Below are 21445 nucleotides of genomic sequence, written 5' to 3'. Positions count from 1 at the left end.
TTTGGCCTGTAACAAGCCACCTGCGATGGGCTGCTGCAGCAGCAGCTGCCGGCTCCTAGCGGCCCAGGCTCAGCGCCTGGTCAGAAGGTGAAGAATGAAGTAGAACCAGTCTATCTAGGTGTGACCTTAGACCATACACTGAGTTACTATGCCCACCTGAAGACAGCAGTTAAGATGTGCAACAATCTTCTTAGCAAACTGACAGGTTCGTCATGGGATGGTTGTGCTCCAACTTTGCAGATGTCAGCTCTTGCCACCTTGTATTTGGTGGTAGAGTACTGCGCACCAGTTTGGGTTGATCGTCACACACAAAACTGGTGGATACACAGTTACATGCCGCCATGCGTATCATCTCCAGCACCCTGTGTCCGACTCCACCCCCATGGCTCCCAGTTCTGAGCAATATTGCTCCTCCTCATATCAGACGAAAGGTTGCCACTGGCTAGTTACTGGAGAAAGTACATGCCAACTCAAGCCTGCCACTGCACAGTGACCTTTTTAAACCACCAGGTGCAAGTTTGGTGTCACATCGCCCATTATGGTCTCTTCCACCGTGCCAGGATGTTAGGGTGGAAACACTCTGGTGAGAGGAATGGATGGGTTATAATCCCCAACCAGTCCCTCATCGCCGACCCCACAATCTGCCCGCCTGGGTTTGAACTGCCCCGTTGCCAATGATCCCTGGTGAACAGGTTCTGGACCGGGCAAGATCTCTGTGCAGCCAACCAGTGTCGCTGGGCCGTCATGACAGCCCTTTGTGCAGCTGCGGCACAACAGAGAGGCCGCTGCACACGGCCGATGCCTGCCCGCTGACTCGGTCTGCAGCACGCCACTGACGAGGCCAGGGCTTGGCTGGCTGACTCTGCACACGCCAGGTAAATACAAGCGCCCGGCCCGGGACTGACAGGGGGCGGGGGGGGGGTCGAGCCCCAGGCCAGCGTGGCTGGGCGGCAGCGCAGGCTGGGGGGGGTAGGGCCGGGGTCACGGGCTGGGGTCGGGGGTTAGTTATCATGGGAGAATCCCGCCCACGCGGAGCCTCCGCCGCACCAGTGACTCCGGCGTGACCCTGAGCCCGAGGGCTGGGGAAAGATCTGCCCATGCGCAATTGCGCTGAAGCCGGGGGCGGGTACTACGCATGCGCAGATGCCCGTCGCACGCGGGGGGGTGCCAAGACCCGTCCTCGGGAGATACCACGCATGCGCCGTCCCCCGGGACCGGGCGGGGGCGCGGAAGTGGCGGCTGAGGAGGTGAGTGTCCGCGCGCCGGGTTTCCTTTGCCCCCGCCCCGCCGCCCTACGTCCGTGGGAGGGGCCTAAGCATCGTCCATCGCCGCGGCCTCGGGCGCCCGCCCGAGCCCCTCCCTGTCCCCGCGCGAGAGCTCGGCCCCGGCCGCAGCACCTGCCGCTGCCTCAGCGCCCTCCGGCCGGGACCGGATCTCGCCCCGCTCGGCCTGGGGTAGCCGCGCTGCGTTGGGGGTGCGGGTGGCCGTGCCGGGGGTGGCAGCGCTGGAGGGGGGCTGGGGGGTGGCAGCGCTGGGGCTGGGGGTAGCTGTGTTGGGGGGTGGCCATGCTGGGGATAGCTGGAGTTGGGGGTAGGTTGCCAACCCTCTAGGATTGTCCTGGAGTCTTCAGGAATTAAAAGATTAATCTTTAATTAAAGATAATATTATGTGATGAAACCTCTAGGAATTCATCCAACCAAAATTGGCAACCCAGGGGCCAGCAGCGCTAGGGCAGTTCCCTAGCTGTGCTGCAGGGGCAAGGGGGAAGCCCTACACAGCAGTCCGGGGACAGACACCCCCAGCATAGTGTCCTCGGCATTCCCCGGCCTCCCCAAATGTGTCCCGCTAGAGGCCAATCTACTGTTAATTCACCTGGCATAGGAGGGCACGTTTCCCACATGGGAAGCAGGTGCCTTCTACTGCTGTTTGTTCTCAGTGCTCGCTATGACCTGCACGATAGAGAAGATCTTAACAGATGCCAAGACCTTGCTTGAAAGGCTGAAAGACCATGATAATGCAGCAGAGTCTCTCATTGATCAGTCTACTGTCCTCCATAAACGGGTGGCAGCCATGAAGGAGATTGGAACGTCACTATCAGAAAAGGTTAGTGCAGGAGACACCATTCTTCTATGCAAAAGAGTTATACAAATGTATGTTATCCTTGGTAAAAGCATCCCTTTGTTTTGCAAGTACCAAGAAGATGCAACTGATCTGAAGGATATATCTAAATACAAACCTCACATTTTGCTATCACAAGAAAACACACAGATCAGAGACTTGCAACAGGAAAACAGAGGTTAGTAGTCTAGATCTACGTGGGTGCTCTTCACACTTGAATGCCTAGAACCTTTAGAATAGTAAATGATATACCTATAAGCAGCATAACATGAAAGGGAATGCAGATGCACCAAAATACCTAGCATCTTGTGCTTAACTGTATGTGCAAAGGTAAGGCATCACCAACAAATATGACTTTACATATTACCCAATAGCTTCTTATAATTCTTAAGTGGTATAACTGAGGGGAAAGTCATTAAGATTTGGAACTTTCTTAACCCTGTCACGAAGGTCTCAGAAGAAAGAATCCCTTCAATGGAGTTTCTTGATGGGGTTTTATTGTGAAGAACGTGTGTTAAAGGTGGGAGCTTAGAAACATGCATTTTGGAAACACCTGTAATGACTTGAGGAACAATGAAAATAAAGGCTATTTCTTCTCTGGAGTCTATTATATTGAATAAAATGTTTGCTGCATAAATAAAACGTAAGGGTCCTGAGGCCAGTAACTTTTCTATCATAGTGTAATGTATTGGTTTATTTCTCTCTAGATTGTAATCAAATGTGCAATTTTAGGTGGAGGGATATTGGGTTGCTTGAAAACTTTACAGTATGTTCTTTTTAAAGTAATTTAATTGAACAGGAAGTGTGGGAGATTTTACACACCTGCTAGGAACTTGCCTTTATTAAGTCTATGTGTATAATGGAAGGCAACCTCATGTAACTGTAGTGAGGAAGGTGCCCTTCAAGATTGTTGTTTCATGACGATTGTATCGTATGTTGTAGAGTTGTGGATCTCCTTGGAGGAACATCAAGATGCTTTGGAACTTATCATGAGCAAGTACAGGAAGCAGATGTTACATTTAATAATGGGAAGAAAAGATGTGGATGCTGAGCCAGTCCTAAAAGTGCATGAGGCTCACTCTTTGGTAAGTCGGGGAGGGCGGTACTCATGATTTTACCTGTTTCTGGCAAGTGTTGGGAATAAAGTTTGTACTTTAAAAACCCTGTGCTCTGCCAGTATTGTTTACCTTTATGTTTGCTTTGTATCCTTCCCCACAAACAATTCTGCTCTGAAATATCCTTCCTGATTCCATAAGCCACGGAACCTCCTGCACCTTCCATTACTTCCTATAAACTCTGCAACAATAACCCAGAGTTCCATGCCAACTTCAACTTAATAAAATCTACATTTTAAAAAGGAACAAGTAGGACTATTTGTCCTACTTGTAGCTATTGAAAAAGTATTTGGAAGATGTAAAACAGTCACTGTGAACTGAGCATAGTATTGTCCTGCTTCAACGTATTTGCAGGAAATTGAGAGTCACGTAGACAGAATCTGTGAGATGGGGGAAGCAATGAGAAAAGCTGTTCAGATGGATGATGATCAATTCTGTAAAATTCAGGAAAAACTAGCCCAGTTGGAGGTAAGACTTTGGTGTGACTTTGAAGTTGGCTGTGGGATGGACCTGTTGCCTACGCGTACTCACTAAGGGTAAATCTAGGTTTTGGGATGTTGACTGATTCAGAGAAATCCTTTCTGCTTCATAGAGGGATATGACCCAGGCTGGCTTTTTAAAGGGAAATCCTAACAATCTCTTTAAATTTTGCATACAGTAAGTAAATGTTAGAAAAAACACACCAAATAGCAAACAACTTTAGAAAGACATGGCTTTCTATATTTAATATTTCTGTAGCAGTCAGCAACTGAGATTTTACTTCATAGAGGCTGCTGTTTTGTATGGTATGCACTAATCCTGTTCTGAAATGCTTCTTCTATTCATGGAGAGCAGAAAGTAAGAGACAGAGGGATACCCCATCTGTGTTCACTATTTTTGTGTCAGGGACCAAAATAAAACATTTAAAAGTGGAATAAAGAGCACAGCCACTATGCCTCTCCATTCACCCAAGGTTCTTCTGTGGTGTGTGTGGGGGGGTGTCTGTATGTGTAGAATTAAAAGAATTTAGTTCCCCTCTCTGCCAGTGCAGAGATGTTCCCCACTGTACAATTTCAGTATATTAGAGCTATATAGTACTGTCATTTAATTATGAATTAGTTCATTTCTGTTTTAGCCAAAATGTCGATTTTGCAGCTTGAAAATAAAGAGCTGCGGGAACTGTTATCCATCAGCAAAGAAACTATCGAGATGAGGCGAGAGGAGCTGCCTGACATCGCATCTCAAGCCACAAAATAATTCTCTCTCTCCAAACTCTTGACTTTTAAAACTCTATGGAAATCAACCACTGTACAGGAAAACGTTTTATCTTGGTTATGTTTTATTACTTCATGTGTTTTCTGATATCCCTGTCGGATGTCACCCTCTGATGGCAATGGTTTGCATTGCTGCTCAGTCTTAACAGTATACAGCAGCTTAACAATGAGGTATTTATGCAGCTATACTCCTTGCAATTGTTTGTTTCCTCTCATGAAGAATGTTTCTGGATCAGCCCCAATGGGAGACATCCAACTCTGTAGGCAGCAGTTCAAATCCACTTTAGCATTCTTACTTCATCGGTGGTTACAGAGCATTTTACAAGTTGTGATTTTTTTATCTAATAGATATGAGTGAAAGCATTTATTGGAGAAGTTGTCTTGTAAATATTAAACATTAGACATTTAATTTTGCTTTAAATAACTCTCCAAACAGCATTTGGCTGGGTTAACAATGTCACTTAGATACAGACTCTCTGCTTTTTATTGTAAACAGACCCAGAGAATGGCAGAGCTGTAGTTTAGCATGTTTTCTAGCTCTTGTGTTGGAAGGAGTGAACACACCCAAAGCCCAAAAAACTAGGTAATGTTTAAAAGGCATCACTCTTAATCCAGAAACGATCAGTTTTTAAATGCAGGCTTTCTATCCTTGTTAGCAAGTATTCAAAAGATTTCTTTTCATGAATTAATACTAAAGTCTCAGTTCCAACAAGACTGTAGTTATTACTTCATCCTCTTCTGTGAGTGAGGGTTTTGTTGGACACAGATGGATATAGGCCGTATGTTTTTTGATTGGGAGAGAATTCCTTCCCTCGCCCCAGGACATCTTTGGCAAGTGTGAGTTGGGTAGAGACAAGGGCTTTCTGGAAAGGAAAATAATGGGAGAAAAATTATCTTCTCCTTTCTTCCATCTCAGTTGAAGAATAAATGAAATAACCTAGTATGCTATTTTTCTGAAGAACTCAGTGCTTTGAGATCAGACAGCAATTTTCTGCATTCCTCTCATGGCTGGGCAACCTCAAGGTCATTTTTATCATAGTGCTTCAGTGTAGAGATGCAAACAGAGTGATTATTTATCATGGATCTTGCTTTTATGGTAATGTGTGCTGTGAGATTGGCATAAATGCATTCCACCTCATGACACTACACTGGGTTGTACAGCTTGATTAAGATGTGGAGTTTAAGGAATTGGAAGCTGAGCAGCAGTCACCTTCTCAGACAGTCATCACTGAAATCCTTACTAGGAAGAGGAGTCAAGAGGGTGCTGTTTTAATGAGTACTTCCGCTATTCCATCTTTCTAAAAGTAAATGTTCACTGTAGAATATGAGAGCCTAAATGTATTGTTGAGTGTGACTTATTGCTGTTGGAGGGATTTCCAGAAGAGCATAAGGGTGCTTAACTCCCATTGAAGTCAGTGAGTTAGATGCCTAACTGTTGAAAATCCAACCTTTCATCACAGCACCTGAACTTCGGTCCAAGAGCAAAATACCTCCCTGTTGCTTCACTTCCCACAATTTATCTTCCTCAATGGAAGTGCTGAGGAATAATTTGGCACCTTTCCACGTCCTGTATGACTATACTGCAACCACCAGGAACTGGGATCCTGAGTACAGAATGTGGAATTGACAGGAAAACTGCTGCTACTCTGTGCTATACAAACATAGACTAATTAGTAGAAACTGGTTCAAGTTTAGTAGAAACTTCCTTAGCACCAGTTGTAGCTTTATGCCTTTAAATATGCCATCAGTGCCACTTTCAGTGTCAAATGAGTTCCTGTAATGAGCAGATATGTGCTCAGTTTGTTTGATTCTGATTTATACTGTAAATATTCTAAGGGAGGAGATACTATAAATAAATTAGTGTTACTGTGGTATGCTAAGAATTCTTTCTCATTTGCCTGCTCTAATCGGTCAGCTGACTTGAAACAGTTTTCTTTATGTCTCAGGTTTATCAAGTATGTATATTAGCTTCTTATTTTTCTTGAAATAAATCTCAAAGTATTACCATGTGACTGTGCTTTGTATAGATGGCTATCTACCAACACTTGTAACCCCATGCAATGTAATTATTTTGACTGTTGAAGAAATTATAATAGAGGCAAAACAAAAATGAGTGCTCTGTGCATAAACATCCAGTTTGCATGAGAAAAAAGAGTTAGTTCCACTAATACAACAAGGAATCTGGTGGCACCTTAAAGTCTAACAGATTTATTTGGGCATAAGCTTTCGTGGGTAAAAAAACCCAGTTCTTAGATGCCACCAGCCTCCTTGTTGTTTTTGTAGATACATACTAACACGTCTACCACCTGATACAGTTCCACTAATGTGGCCCTCGATTTCTATGAGAGGGTGACATATTGTATCTGTAGCAATATCTCCTGGAGAATTCCAGCTGTCTGTCAGATTTGACTGAGGAACGTGCTCTGAATGCTTTTACATTGCAAGCTCTCTGGGGTACAGGACTGTATTCCTATATGTCCACATAACCTCTAGCACATGATGAGTTTTACTGTAATACCAGGGCTGTGAATTGGTAAAATTACATATGTTTATATTGTATGAGATCATATACTCCCCTACTGCAGCTTTGCTGTAAGAGTGAAGTGTTCTTATGGCTATTGGTGGTGGAAGTTGTGTAACTGGGGGTCAACAATGGAAAAGCCCTGCTCCCCCTCCCTATCAACACAAGATTAAGTGAACTATCCACATCTGAAAGCAGCAAAGAATCCTGTGGCACCTTATAGACTAACAGAAGTTTTGCAGCATGAGCTTTCGTGGGTGAATACCCACTTCTTCGGATGCAAGCATCCGAAGCACTGCTTGCATCCGAAGAAGTGGGTATTCACCCACGAAAGCTCATGCTGCAAAACTTCTGTTAGTCTATAAGGTGCCACAGGATTCTTTGCTGCTTCTACAGAACCAGACTAACACGGCTACCCCTCTGATACTTGACCACATCTGAAAGACCACTTTGTTCTTCCTGTTGCTTTCTGCTTAGCACTGTAATCCATGGAGAGAAAGGATACAACCCCTTCTCCCAAAACTTTGAAATGTCTCTTTAGACAAAGTAGGGCCCAATTGAAAAAAACTTGTAAAGAACAGCTATCAAATCCTTATTTTTATTCCTAATAATTTTAGTTAGTTCTCCCCCCCCCCCGCCCAACTTTTCAGGACTGAACATTTCTGACCCTTAACAGAGTAACAGGGCAAATCCATGCAGCATCAGAATCTTTGGTTTCTTTCTGATGCGTCGTTTCTTGGAGTTATTTCAAGCTTTTATGGGAGCAAAGGAATCCTGCATTTTAAGTGTGCTGCTTCTCCTGTCCCTGTTAATCCAAAAAAGTAGAACAGCTGTCTGTAACACAGTATGGACATTTCCAGGAATAGATCTATTGCATAGGGCAAGATCTGCACTTTAACATCTCATGACTGACACTGAAAGGCTATTTTCAAATAGTACTTTCATCCTGGATAGTGGAGCACTCAGTGGCTTTGTAAGTTACTGTAAATAATTTTCAAATGCTTAGAACTGAATGCTGTCAAAGACAGATGTTACACAACTGCAGCTGACTCTTCTTTTCTAGAAAAGAAGAAACTAGACTGATTAACTTCACTGCTGTGAGCACAGTTGGAAGCCATAATCTAGGGCTAAGGCTGGTTTAAGCCTGTTGGCGCGAGTTTTGAGCTGGTGTAAAACACACCAGCCCTGCCTGCCCATGCGTGCAGAGAGCCGGGGGCTGTTGGGGGGCAAGGGGAGTGTTGCTGAAGGGGCCGAGCGGAGCAGGCGCTTGGTGCGGGATGAGGACGGGCGGTCTTGCGGTCCCGATGCCGCGGGACCGGCGTGCCCACACCGGCAGCGTGTCTGGCACTCCGCCGAGCCACGCCCCGCACGTGGAAACCCGGGTTGTTTTGCCGTGCCCGAGTCCCGCGCCGCCACTAGGGGGCGCCGCCGCTTCTCGCCTTGCGGGCTGGCCCTGGGGTCCCTCGGCCGCGCCCCCTAGCGGCGGCCTGGGCACTCGGGGCTGCGCACGCGCGACCACCAGTTGCTGTCACGGGCTTAGGGCCCTAACGCCTCGCCCGTTGGCTTCGCTTCTCGCACAAGCGCAGATCGCCCCCTGCCCCCCGGGGGGGGGGGAATGCGCGCATGCGCACTGTCCCCAGCGGGGAGGGGCTTTTATGAGCTTGCGCATTCCCCTCATTCCGTGAGTAGGGTTCCCCGCGCGCATGCGCGTCCTTCCTCCGTTGCCGGCCCCTCCCCACGGGTCTCTCGCGAGAGGCCGGGATTTATTCCTACGTGCTGTGCCGTGCTGCTCATGGCGGCGCTGGAGCGGGGGCGCTGAGCTGTTGGGGTAAGTGCGGCCCGAGGAGCGGCCTTGGAGCGCCCGCACCCGCCTAGTCGGGCCCTGTGAGCTCCGAGGGGCGGCGGGAGGGCGAGGGGCGGCCTGAGAGCCCGCGTCTTCATCGCCCCCTCCGCCCAACGGTCCCGAGCGGGCAGAGCCCCTCCCCCGCCCTTCCTGTGGTGAGGCGCGGATAGGCCGATGGGGCCCGGCGCGGTAGGCCGCGGCCGGCGCGGGAGCTGCTGGGGTCCCGGGAGCTGTGGGCCGATGATGGGGCCTGAGCAGCGAGAACACTACAAGTCCCAGCGTGCAGTGGGCGGCGGCCCGCCGCGGGGACTGCTGGGGCTGTAGTTCGAGCTGCGTGGGGCCGGGGGCCTGGGCAGGTTCAGTACTACAATTCCCGACAGCCACTGGGCGGGGCAGCCTGCGAGGGCTGCTGGGGGATGGAGGCCTGGGCGGTGCTGGAGAGTGGGGCCGGGGCGCGGGGAGGACGATAGGTTCCAAGGTGCTCTGTGAGGGGTCCGCCGAGGGCTCTTGGGAGCGGAGTGTGGGCAGCTGCGGGGCTGGAACGGGGGCGAACTACAGGTCCCGGCATGCAGCGCGCAGTCAGCCCCGCCCGGGAGGCAGCGCAGGCCTCTCTCCCTTTGTGTGTGTGTGGGGGGGAGCAGCCGCCATTTTCCTTTCTCCCCCCTTTTGTATGCGGCGAGGGTCGCAGGCCCGGCCTGTGCTGACTTGTCGAGGAGCCGTCATGGCCGGCGGCCCCATAGGGCTACGGCCTGCCTGAGCGGGTCTGCGGGGAGGGGCTTCCTCTTGGGCCGATGCTTTGTCACGCTCTGGTCTCCAGTCCCTAACCCCTTTCTCCTAAGCCCCCGGTGAGACAGCGCTACTTCTCTGCTCAGCGCCTCACGTCCGGGACTGAGGAGTTCGGCACCACCCCAAACTAGGGCGTCCCTGGGTTATTTTTCTCCTCAGTCTTTTGCAGCCGCCACCATCTTGCTGCAAAGTAACGTGTTGTAGCCAGCTTGGAGGCCTGGATGGGGAGGCTGCAGCTCCCTCCAACCTAACATGTGCTTGGATACCATAGAATCATAGAATATCAGGGTTGGAAGAGACCTCAGGAGGTATCTAGTCCAACCCCCTGCTCAAAGCAGGACCAACACCAACTAAATCATCTCAGCCAGGGCTTTGTCAAGCCGGGCCTTAAAAACTCCTAAGGAAGGAGGTTCCACTATCTTCCTAGGTAACCCATTCTAGTGCTTCACCATCCTTCTAGTGAAATAGTGTTTCTTAATATCCAGTGCACTGTAAATGTCTGCATGGGCCACTTGGTTTGCTGTAGGCCCCAGTGGTTGCCCTGCTAATGAGAATGATGCATCAGATTCTGTTCTTTGTCTGGTGTAATAACATCATTCCACAAGATACACTGGCTAGCTCTAAACCAGTTTAAAGGATAAAACTAACTTCACTTTTTAATATTTACCCTTGTTTCAGTTTGAATTGTTTTTAAATACATCTGTTACCTTGCATGGCCTTACTAATAAATTTGTCATTTCAACCTCTACCTTGATTTCCCCCCCACCCCCAAATGCTTTTAAACAATTTCAGCTTCAGAGTAATGGCATCTAACAATTGCTACTTCATTGGCCCAGGTTTGTGAATATCATGTGGAGTTTTCTGGAGTTCTTACTGTTACTTTTAGCTGATAGAAGATGCTTAAACAATGAAATATTTGGAGGTTCTCCCAAAAGAAACCTTACTATAAAATAATTAGTATTATGTCTTCAGAGCTGTAGCTTGCTAGCTAAAAATTTAACATCCCATTTCCATTAAACATGGCAGCATCGTTCTCTTAAAGTATATATTAAAAATAAACACATTTGAGTTGCACAAATGGTGTTTTAACCCCATCTGTTGGTTTGCCTTGTGTGAAACTACATGAGAATACCCATTGTTTCAAAACTGGGCTGTAACAGAAAATGGTTGTGGCTGCAGCCTGGCAATTTTTTGATTCTGATGAACTGAAAACATGCAAGTGCAGAGCATTTAATAACCCTCTTTTTTAAATTAATTAAAACTTGAAAGACCTTAAACTGCAAAACATGCATAGCTTTAGCTTTGTCTCCGAGTTAATCCTCTCTGCTGTAAATATACAAATGCAGAGGCCAGTGTGACTTGAGGGCTGGGCAGCTGCTCTCCGTGTTTATGGCTGGGAGGAGTATTTATAGCAGCTGAGTTGAAAAGTAAAGAATTTGAGGCAGACACACATTCAGATTTTAGTCAAGTTCTGTCTGACTCACCAAACCTTTTTCAATACTGTAAGAATGGTAAACTCATCTCTACATCAAACCAAAATTATGACATGAAAGTATGTGCTAAAAAAATTTCTGTATCTAATTAAATTAGTCCTAGGCAGACATGTAATTAGGATAAGAAATGTTTTGAATCGCTTCATGAAAGAACTAAGTCATGTTCTTGCAGGGCTAAAAAGTGTTTAATGTAGCATTAATTTAATAGTACCAATAGTGTGCTAGGCAATTTGGATTACAAATATTTTAATAAGGGGATCCTTACTTTTTTTGCAAGGCATCCCCCCCCCCAAAATCTCAATGGGTTCTCTCCATTCTTATTGTCCCTTAAGTTTCCCTGTTGTCTTCTGTGGCAAGTCAGTATATAATCTTCATACTGAGACATGAAGCCCCATTTGCACTGATGATGCTATATAGTAACAATTGGCCCTCCTTAAGACAGCATGGTCTGTGTACATTATGGGCAAGTGGATACTGTCCCTTGATTTTGGTAAAGCTTCTCAATTTACTCTCTTCTGCATCTCTCAAATAGCTTGATTTGCTGCAGGTGCTGTGTAGGTGTAGTGAGGGTAGAAATCTTAATAACCTAATGCTTTTGGAAACATTTGTAAATAACTTCAAAATTTGGTGCACATTCTCAGCTTTTTATGACAAGCTAAATTCCCTGTTCCTGACAGAGCATTAATGATATAGCCATAAGCTTAAACTTTCAAGAAACATCAAAAATCAAGTCTTTTTTCAAGGCTGGATCATGCAGAGAGATGCAGTAGTACAAGTTTGGAAAATTACTGAGATAAACTAGGACTGTGTATATCTGGAAAAAACCCTTCATTTTGAGTGCTAAGGTGTGTGTGTGTGCTTTAGCACATTGCGGGGGGCGGGGACTCTAGCCACAAAACAGTGAGTCTATCCTTGTGGATCTGGCTCTGTGGATTTATCCATTATTACAGGGATCCACTGAATCAGAGCTATTTGCATGGATGGAGGCCTTGTGCTTCTGCAGTACCTGAAACCCTCTTGTATCTCCATAGTAGCATAGTTGTGTTAAGAGTTGTCTTACAAGTTTCTGATCAAAATTTCCCTTTTGGTATGGTATTTTCAGATTATGGAGGAGGAATCTTAAATCAGTGTGGGCTCAGTCAGTATTATGCTTCATAGTGGATGGTGGTTTCTCAAGTCCTGCTGGGAGAAAGGGGGAATGATGCTGTGAAGAAGGCACTCATAGGCTGAGTTGCTGTCCTCAGCCTCCAGATGATGTGGGGAATATCATAGAAATATAGTGCTGATAGGGACCTCAAAGTCGTCATGTATAGCCCCCTGCACTGAGGCATGACCGAGTAAACCTAGACATTTCCTGACAGATGTTTGTCTAACCTGTTCTTAAAAAAATCTGATGGGGATTCCTGAACTTCCTAATATCTAACCTAAATCTCCTTTGCTGTAGATCAAACCCTTTGTCTTGTCCTGCCTTCAGTGGACATAGAGAACAATTGACAACACTCCTCTTTCTAACAGCCCTTAACATATTTGCAGATTATCAGATACCCCCTCAGTCCTCTTTTCTCAAGCCTGATTTTTTTACCTTTCTTCATAGGTCATGTTTTCTAAATCTTTGATCATTTTTTTTGCTGTCTGCTGGGCTCTTTCTAAGTTTTTCTACATTTTTCCTAATGTGCGATACCTAGAACTGGACATAGTACTCCACCTGAGGCCTCACCAGTGCTGAGCAGAGTGGGATAATTTTCTTGTCTTACTTACAACTCTTGTGTTAATATGCCCCAGAATATTAACCTTTTTTGCAGCTGCATCAGTTCTCGCATTTAATTTGTGATCCACTTTAACCTCCTCCCAATATTTTCCAGCAGTACTACCACCAACCCAGTTATTCCTCATTTTGTCGTACCATTGGTTTTTGCTTCCTAAGTGCAAATTACTTCACTGCCTTTATTGAATTTCATCTTGTTGAACTCAGTCCTATTCTCCAATTTGTCAAGATCCTTTTGAATTCTAATCCTGTCTTCCACAATGCTTGCAACTTCTCCCAGCTTGCTGTTGTCTGGAAATTTTATAAGCATGCTCTCCATTCCCATATCCAGATTAATGAAAAGATTAAATACTAGACCCAGGACTGACCCCTGTGGGATGCCACTACATATGCCTTCCCAGTTTGGACAGTGAGACATTGATAACTACTCAATGAATAGTGTTTCAACCAGTTGTGATATGTAACTTCACTGTTTTCCTAGCCAGGGAACACACTTGTACAGGCTTGTATACAGGATTTACTTATGCCCGCAATGGTTTCTTTCACCTAGTAGTCCAGTGTATTAGATGTCAGTTTCTGTTTCAAACCCTCTGCTTGTAGAAATTGAAACAGTATGTGTTCGGAAAGGATTGTAATGACCAGTCATTATTACAGAGTGGAATAGTCTAATAGTATAATGATGCTGTTCATTGGCTCTAGGTGTTGCATAATGAGGTTTTGAAATGTCATAAAATGACAAATGATGGTACAACTTGTCTATGTTGTCAGAGTATGCAGGCTGTTCACTTACAGCAATGACAGATTCAAGGGACACCATCAGTTGCAAAGTGATTCAGTTTTATACAAAGTCAAAGTAGTTCTAGGTACTAGACCTGCACGTATATCTCCCTGACCATATTGGTTTTTTTAAAGTTTCTGGTTGTGTCAAAGGCCCATACCAACAGCAGGGGAGGCTTGTTGATTAAATGGTGAAACTGACTAGACATAAAGTGCTGTTAAATGGATCATATAAACAGTTTAGGAGAAAAGGTTCAAATTTTACATAAATGACCCCTTTCATTCACTTGGTATTGATCAAAGCAAGGTTACTGTTGCAGTGTTTTCATATGTATATCTGCAGAGGCCATCATGAGTTGGAAATGTTTCTGTTCCCTCCCTGGTTGGAGGTGGATCCTCTTGGGAATCTAAGACCAAAAATGGGAAAACTAGAGTATCTATAAAAGCAGATAATCTTGTCCAACATGGGACAAACCTGCAGCATTAAGGTAGTGGCAAAGTACTTGGTGGTAGGAAATTATGGTTTATAATATGTTTATCCCAATTATACTTAGTGTGCGTTTTGTTTTTTTCTTTTCCAGTATGAAGTGTAACAGAACAGAATTTACCACCTGAAACTGCTGCTTCAAGTTCAGATCAGGAAAGGAAAACGCCACATTGTAACAACAAAACAAGACCAAAGAAGAGTAAACCTATACTGAAGACACAACACTTGATCTGAAACAAGAAGTTTGTGCCTACTCAACAGCTTCAAAAGAGCACGTCCCAACGCTGCTAGTAGTCTTTGTTTTCTCCAGTGCTGCACTGAAACTCCCCAGTGCAGCAGCAGTTATATTCTTTATTATCTTCATAGATCATTTTCCTCTCGCTGTCTTTTTTTAATAATAGCAGTCTTCATACTTTGAAACGTGTGCTGAAACAGAAGAATCAGCGAATACTACTGAAAGTGCAATATTTGAATATCACTGCGAGGTTGGTGCATGTACTATATTAAACAGTTATAAATGGTTCTGAACTAAATCCTTCAATTATTTGGAATATAACACACAACTTGTTAACAAATGTACACTATTGCCTAGACTAGTGTTTGTTGGCCTCAAATATATGAGGGTAGAATTAATAGAACCTGATAGCTTCCATTTAAAACTATTTATGGAATCTCTTTAAGAATTGTAACTTGTAGCTTGTGGTCACTTGGCCTGTAACAGAAAGCAATCTTGTAAATGCATGCAATCATTTCTCAAAGTGTCTAGAATTTTCTCCAGGTTTCTCTTGAAATATCAGTTTACTTTAATGCTTTAAATTGGTATCTCTTGTAAATAAAATTCCTATTTTTCCTCAAATACTGATATTGCTGCAGTTGATAGTCCCCACTTCTGTAAACTGGCAGGTTAGATGTACCAGATGACTTCTTTTGCTAGTGGACTCCTGAGTTGAGAGTACCCCTGGGTCCAGTCTAGCAAAAAGCATCTGACTTCTGCATTGCAAAAAATGATCCAAGCTTCTGTAGACTAGTGCAGCAATTCCAACTTTTTTATTTAATCTGGCTTCTTCTTTGGAAGCTGCCTCGAGCACCATTTTGTGATGGGACTCTGGATAAGTAGCACATGTAAATCAACAAGGTTCTTGTTTGATTTTGTTATATTCAACATTATAAAATTCAGTTGAAATCGCCGTAGAAATGTCAAGCACTTGGAAAGAACTTGTTAAATTTTCCGTGCTGTTTTTCTCCTTCTACTGCATACCTTAGTGCCAAACTGGGCAATGCATCTCCTATTGGACTGAAATTATCATATTATGGCCAATCAGTAAATTTTTTTCACCGTTCTAGAAATAGTCTTAATATTAAACCCAAACTAGCTCAAATGGTATAATGCAAAAACTTCCTTTGAGCAAGAGAAATTACAGCAAAGTGCCTTTACCTTGTTAGTTGAGGTTTCTTTGAATGTAGGTTTTTAATTTCTTTGCATATTTGTAACACTTGAATACCTCTAGCTCCACTGGCATTTACTGGCAGTTCTGCTTCAGAAGCATGCAGAGGCCATTTTTCAAATGGATTTCATAAAACTTGGGACCTTTTTATCAATGTGAGGTGTCTGCCACCCTCACTATAGCTTTCAGAGTAGGTTAGTTGCTTCACCCATACTGTTGCTGAGCTATTTTCAGTTTGAAAGCCATTTCCTCACTATTGACCATTTGCAGGACACCAGCTCCTCTTTTTTTAAATAATTTTTAGTGTTGATGGCTGTTAAAGCCAATCAATAGGGAGTATTTAAAGGTGTTGCCTTCCCTTGATGCTGTCTGCCTCACAAAGGAAGGTGCCCTAGGGGTTGCACCACTATGAAGGTGGGTATCCCAAAGCCTGAAATTCTGGTCTGGCTTAGGCTTATGGCAGAGGGCTCTGCTACAGTGTAGAACTGTGGAGGGCATTCTGGTCATTGTAACATTTAAGGAATAAAGATATTTTGAGCATCTGTCTGAATATACCAAGATTATGGTTTTGAAGCTTCTTGTAGTTTTAGAATTTTGCCTTTGGAGCTAGTGTTCTAGTGGTAAGTGCATTTGATATTATCTCTATGATATCATGTATTAGTACGTTTTGGCATAGCTACTAGAAATTCTTTAGGTATTCTCTAAAGCTTCTACTACTTGCTAATATTTAAACTGAGCATGTAACTGTCTTGTGTTAAGCTTTAGTTGATGTATTTCTTGATGCTTGATTTGTTTGAAACATTTTATTCAGTCATAGAAGTTATGAACCTTGGTTATTACTGAGTTGAGAAATTGCATCAGTCTGAACAAGACTCAGGTAAAGTGGTCAGGTTTCTTAAAAGCTTTTCACTCTCGTTTAAGTCATAATGATGTATGAATTCATTCTTTTATCAGAAAGCTCTAAAAATTCCAGTGTAGCAGAAAAATCTCTCCTGTTCTGATGTAACTGCATATGAAATGTTTCCTGTCACTTGGGATGTCCCAAGAAAATAGGAAAAATGGTTTTGAAGCAGCTTGGTGGAGTTACTGTTTTCACAGGAGAAGGAAAGTGTCCTGCCCCACATATAACTTTACTGATCCAAACTTGTTTTTATTCAGTTACAAGTTTTAATGTGGTGGCAACAAAATCTGGGATAGTTAACTTGACTATACAGCAACTGTTTATAAAACTCAATATTTGCATTTTTTAACTAATATTTACCATAAATGATTAGTTTTCAGTATTTTCACTTGTACCCTAGCTCCATGGAAGAACAGTTCTTTCTATGACATGCTTCAAGGCTTTTTAATAAAATGCTAAATATGGCTGAAGAGAAATCAACTGCCTAAACTAAGGCTTGTAGCAAAGCTGCTGGCCACTGTACTATACCAAACGGAGAACAGTTAAAATTCTGGGCAGTAGAGGGTTCAGCTTGCTCTTGATGTTACATGAAGGACCAAATCCTTCACTTGCAGTTCCCAGTAAGAATAGATGAAAGTTTTCAGGTGCTTGGCACCTCTCAAGATTTGTCTTTGTCTATGTTCTGCTCTCTCTCTCTCACAGAGAAGCTCTTGTAATGAAAGACATGGAAAGTTGTTAAAAATGGGAAAAGTGAAACACTCAAGCCTTCCTAAAATTGTAGGTTCTCTCAGAGTTAACTAGTCTTTCAACTTTCAGATATTCCAATTTGAGTATTGTATTGCTAGACACAAGATTTCTACAGAATTTAATTTGGAGAAGCTCTTCACTGGCATAGATACAAAGCAAAACCCGGATCCTGTACCCATTTAAATCAATGGGAATCTTCCCACAGGTTTCAATGGGAGCCATGTCAGGTCCCCTGACAACTGTTGGTAGTGTCAGGTTCAATCTTGCTGAAGTGGTAACTACTGCTTCCCTTAACCTAACCTGTTCTGCTCTCTCTTTAAAATGGGACAATAGAACACCACCTATCCTATTCTCAGTGTGGAGCATACTATACAATGGAAGAAGTTAGAAGATGGAAGAGGCTCTGAATTGATTTTTAGCAACTGCTATTATAATTGCAGTTTAGAGGAGTTTAAATTAGTCTCTGTATAACATCTGTGGTAACTACCTCTGCTCTAGAGGTACTTCTATACACTCTCCTTCCATTGTTTATCCCCTTTTGGCCTCTAGCTTTTGTGTAGGATCTGGCTATGCTGCTGCTAGTTTGAGCAAGCCTGTGAGTGGAAAGAAAATGGAAACGCAGGACTAGAAATGTAGCCACATATGCTTTTCTTGAAAAGAATTCAGTAAACCTGTGCAAACAACTGAAATGTGGGTTTAATATTTCTGTGTGAAGTTCTGATTAGTTTAACCTCTTATAGGATATGGACTTGACTAACAGTGACTTGTGTGTGTTTAAAGTTGTGCTAAATATTGACTAGTTATAATATTGTACTATGTTATCACAGCTGTATGAGATGGAGAACCATTATACTGTGTCATCAGATCCTCTCCCCCCTCCTGCAGCTCCCCCTCCTTCTCTTCTTTTACCTTTCTCTTCATCTTCTACCTCATCTGGGTCTAAAAAGCAGAAGAGGACCCCCCTGTATCAGAGATCTGTAAGTCAGGGCAGCAGTCTATACCTCTGTTTTAATAGCATGGGGAGTCGTAGGGGCTAACAACTTTGCACATACATTCTCCCTTTTCAACTTTTCTAATATCAAACCTTTTAACAAGTTAAAGAATCCAATTCCTTCTGAGCCAATTGGAAATCCTAGCGGTTTTTTGTTTTCCTGTATCTGTTTCAGAAACTTTTACCACATGAAAATGTCATTTCTTTTTTTTTCCCCTCCACACACACTTTTTTGGTGCTGTGTATGTGTAACTGCCACTTGGTCCAAGTACATCCTTTGGGGATGTATATTATTGACTTTGACTATTTCGTGGTATAAGCTACCCCATCTGCCTTTAATCTTAAACTGTAAAATGAGGGGCTGGGATGGATCATAGAACTAAAACAGCACTTGTGGTCTATGTTGACACCCTTACATGACACTCCATTTTTAAAAAGCCAGTATGTAACAAATATGTTCCAAGTGAAGTCCTGTTGAGAAGCAGCAAGCACAGTACCCTCAGCAATAACTTCCAGACTTGAAATCATGTCTCTCTCTTCTCTTATGCCACCACCCAAAGCATGGATGTAGTTTCTCTTTGAGAAAGAGTCAGAACCTGGCCCTTGCAGGCATTTGATTGCCCTAGGCTTACTGTCCATTCTACTTAGCAGGAAATTCATTACTGTTTTGTGGCTTAAGAAATTTACAGCCAGAGTTGTGCTACCCGCCTCGAGATCAATAACATCACTCTGGCCGGCAAACTCTTAATATGCACGGCTTTAACCGTAGATTTGAGTACACTGAGTGCCTAATTCTGTTCTGTAGTTAAAAAGTATTGCCATTATACAAGCTATTCTGAAGCCTTTTAACCCTATGAATGTTAACTGGTTTTGAATGTTACTCTGGTGCTGTAACAGATCAGAATATATATAGGTATCTGAGAACAAAAAGGAAACCCACAATCAGTTTCTTAAACAGATACATTGGAAACTGCAACAACTGAAAACATTAAATGTAGTGTCTCAAACTGCATGTTGATGGCACTTTGTCTTGAATGGTCTCTGTGAATTGCACGATGTTCATGGTTTCTTGTAATGTTAGGACCTCCTCTTTATAATAGCTACTAATTTGGTCTTATTTTAAAACATAAATAGCACACTTCTGCTTCCAAGTATCAAAGTGTTAAGAAGAAGAGATTCTTATGGAGGGCTCCCACGTTGCATATTTATAAATCTAAAGAAATAGTTTTTAATGCATTTCAGAATTTTGTGCGTCTCTAAAGAGTCTTATAGAGAAACGTTAAAGGATGGTTGAATTAATCTAACTTTTTTCCTTCTTCTAACTCCATTATTATTCAATGAAGTTTTTAAAAGCTCTGCCAGGCTCCAACCAATATTTAATTTCTATTACAATCGGGTTAAACTTTTTCACTGGTTATCTAAAACTTTAACTTTGACAGTCACCAAATGTATGCGCAACACAAATAAAACTTGGCTATTTAAAAGCCTTATAAATATTTATTAGTTCCATGTGAGAAGAATCTTAACATGGTCATTAAGGAAATTAGGCAAACTTCATCAGTGAAAGGTTATATTTTATCTGGATGCTAATTCTAATTTAAGACTGTCAAATGTAAAGCAGTGAATATAAGAATTCTTCTACTGATGATCTTAATACAGTATTTAATTTTTAAAAAAAAAAGGCAAAATATGTCTGGGTAAATTAGAATGAAATCTGACTTGATAAGCAAACTTTATTTTTATGTAGTGATTACAGCATGTTTTTTGTTAAATCTATTAGTTTTCTAAATTTGAGTATTACCATGTTAAGTTAAATTACTTTAGAGATGTTTTATCGTGAAGAATTGTCCAAAATTCTATTTGCCTGTTGGTCAGTTGTTGCTTTTTCATAACATTCAACAAGCTCGTCACTTCATATTTATTATACTTATCATGCACTGGTGTAATATTTTCAGGGGTTGGGAAGATAACTAATCCAAAACAAAGTTTATAGCTTACCTTTCATTTCTTTAAATAGATGAGCTTTGATCCAAACCTTCTCCACAACAATGGACACAACGGGTACCCCAATGGTACTTCGGCAGCACTGCGTGAAACTGGGGTTATTGAAAAACTGCTGACCTCTTATGGATTCATTCAGTGTTCAGAACGGCAAGCTAGACTGTTCTTCCACTGTTCACAGTATAATGGCAACCTGCAGGAGCTTAAAGTAGGAGGTAATAAGTCAACTAATAAGATTCTCTGCATTCTAAATTGAGAATGCAATCTTATACCTTGTAACACAAAGTTCTGATACATCTAACCACCCCTACAGACACATACAGTTACTTCTGACTGGCTAAACTGACAGTTGAATCAGAAATCTCCCAGTAGAAAGGAAAACCAAAGAGAGAATTCTGGGTAATTTAAGGCTTTTGCCGTTTGTCAGTGATTGTTTTATTGCTACCTTTGAGAAGGAGTCATTCTGGGACAAATTTAAGTGGTAGGGATAGGGAAACTACGTAAAAAAAGCAATACAACTTTTGCCTATTTTCCCCCCTGTTCTTGAGTCCATCGGCTATGTTATTCCCAGATGTACTCCATTAATTTCAGTGGAGTTGCACTAGGGATGGATGACCTTATTTCAGTAGGGAGACATTATTCCCCCTCTATTCTGCTTGATCTGGCAGTAAAGATTAAAAACCGAATTTCACAACACATCTATCATGGAACCTGGTGTCGTTTGGTATTGAGTCAACTGAAGGTATTAGAATTAGATTGGAAGTGGCAAGACTTTAAAACACAGCCCTTTAGATCACTAGCAAAAAGGGCGAATAAACTGAATGAATATTATCAGGAGAAACTTCCACAAGCAAAATGGCCTCCAACAGTAGTAAGGGAGTTGAGAATTCACTTGCGGTGGTCAGACAGCAGAGTGTAGAGCTGATAAATGTCATTACTTTATGCATGTGTTTCTCCTTTCTCGCCCTTTTTTTTTGTCCTCTTGTTCTCTGCTTATTTGTCTTTTTTTTTTTAATTTTTAATGTAAACATAGCGCTTGAGGGTCCTGTGTTACTATTGTGGTTTTGATTCTTGCAGATGATGTTGAATTTGAAGTATCTTCTGACCGCCGAACTGGAAAACCTATTGCTGTTAAATTGGTGAAGATAAAACCAGAAATTTTACCTGAAGAGCGAATAAATGGACAAGTTAGTTGCTTTGAT

The 21445-nt window shown here is 42.9% G+C and overlaps 2 protein-coding genes across 6 annotated transcripts in view; both read left to right on the top strand.

Annotated features, from left to right (window-relative positions):
• The first annotated feature begins 1125 nt into the window (after nucleotides 1–1125).
• On the top strand, nucleotides 1126–6490 carry SIKE1 (suppressor of IKBKE 1). 4 transcript variants are annotated; one of them, XM_045013422.1, is made up of 6 exons: nucleotides 1126–1247; nucleotides 1937–2103; nucleotides 2191–2296; nucleotides 3061–3203; nucleotides 3588–3701; nucleotides 4368–6490. In XM_045013422.1, the coding sequence occupies exons 2-6, from the start codon at nucleotides 1945–1947 to the stop codon at nucleotides 4467–4469; spliced, it is 624 nt and encodes a 207-aa protein (XP_044869357.1). In that variant the 5' UTR covers nucleotides 1126–1247; nucleotides 1937–1944; the 3' UTR covers nucleotides 4470–6490. The 4 variants fall into 4 exon arrangements, with proteins under 4 accessions (XP_044869357.1, XP_044869358.1, XP_044869359.1 ...); XM_045013423.1 differs by lacking the exon at nucleotides 1126–1247 and adding an exon at nucleotides 1311–1454; XM_045013424.1 differs by lacking the exon at nucleotides 1126–1247 and adding an exon at nucleotides 1363–1474.
• Nucleotides 6491–8698: 2208 nt separating this feature from the next.
• CSDE1 (cold shock domain containing E1) overlaps nucleotides 8699–21445 on the top strand; it is a 49284-nt gene continuing 36537 nt past the window's right edge. For both annotated transcript variants that reach the window (XM_045013852.1, XM_045013851.1), the window contains exons 1-4: nucleotides 8699–8835; nucleotides 14253–14643; nucleotides 20260–20458; nucleotides 21321–21430. In XM_045013852.1, the coding sequence (XP_044869787.1) occupies nucleotides 20260–20458; nucleotides 21321–21430 (309 nt within the window). In that variant the 5' untranslated portion in view covers nucleotides 8699–8835; nucleotides 14253–14643. The remainder of the gene's footprint in view (nucleotides 8836–14252; nucleotides 14644–20259; nucleotides 20459–21320; nucleotides 21431–21445) is intronic.

This window comes from Mauremys mutica, chromosome 4 (genome assembly GCF_020497125.1).
Source record: "Mauremys mutica isolate MM-2020 ecotype Southern chromosome 4, ASM2049712v1, whole genome shotgun sequence".
NCBI classification, from domain to species: Eukaryota; Metazoa; Chordata; order Testudines; family Geoemydidae; genus Mauremys; species Mauremys mutica.
This window is presented reverse-complemented; position numbering and strand designations above follow the sequence as displayed.

Bases quoted from the DNA above. Each gene is read 5' to 3' on its own strand.
- SIKE1 (XM_045013422.1), top strand. From the start codon at position 1,945: ATGACCTGCACGATAGAGAAGATCTTAACAGATGCCAAGACCTTGCTT. The intron at 3,204-3,587 runs GTAAGTCGGGGA...ACGTATTTGCAG, and splicing joins TGCATGAGGCTCACTCTTTG to GAAATTGAGAGTCACGTAGA. The intron at 3,702-4,367 runs GTAAGACTTTGG...TCGATTTTGCAG, and splicing joins AAAAACTAGCCCAGTTGGAG to CTTGAAAATAAAGAGCTGCG.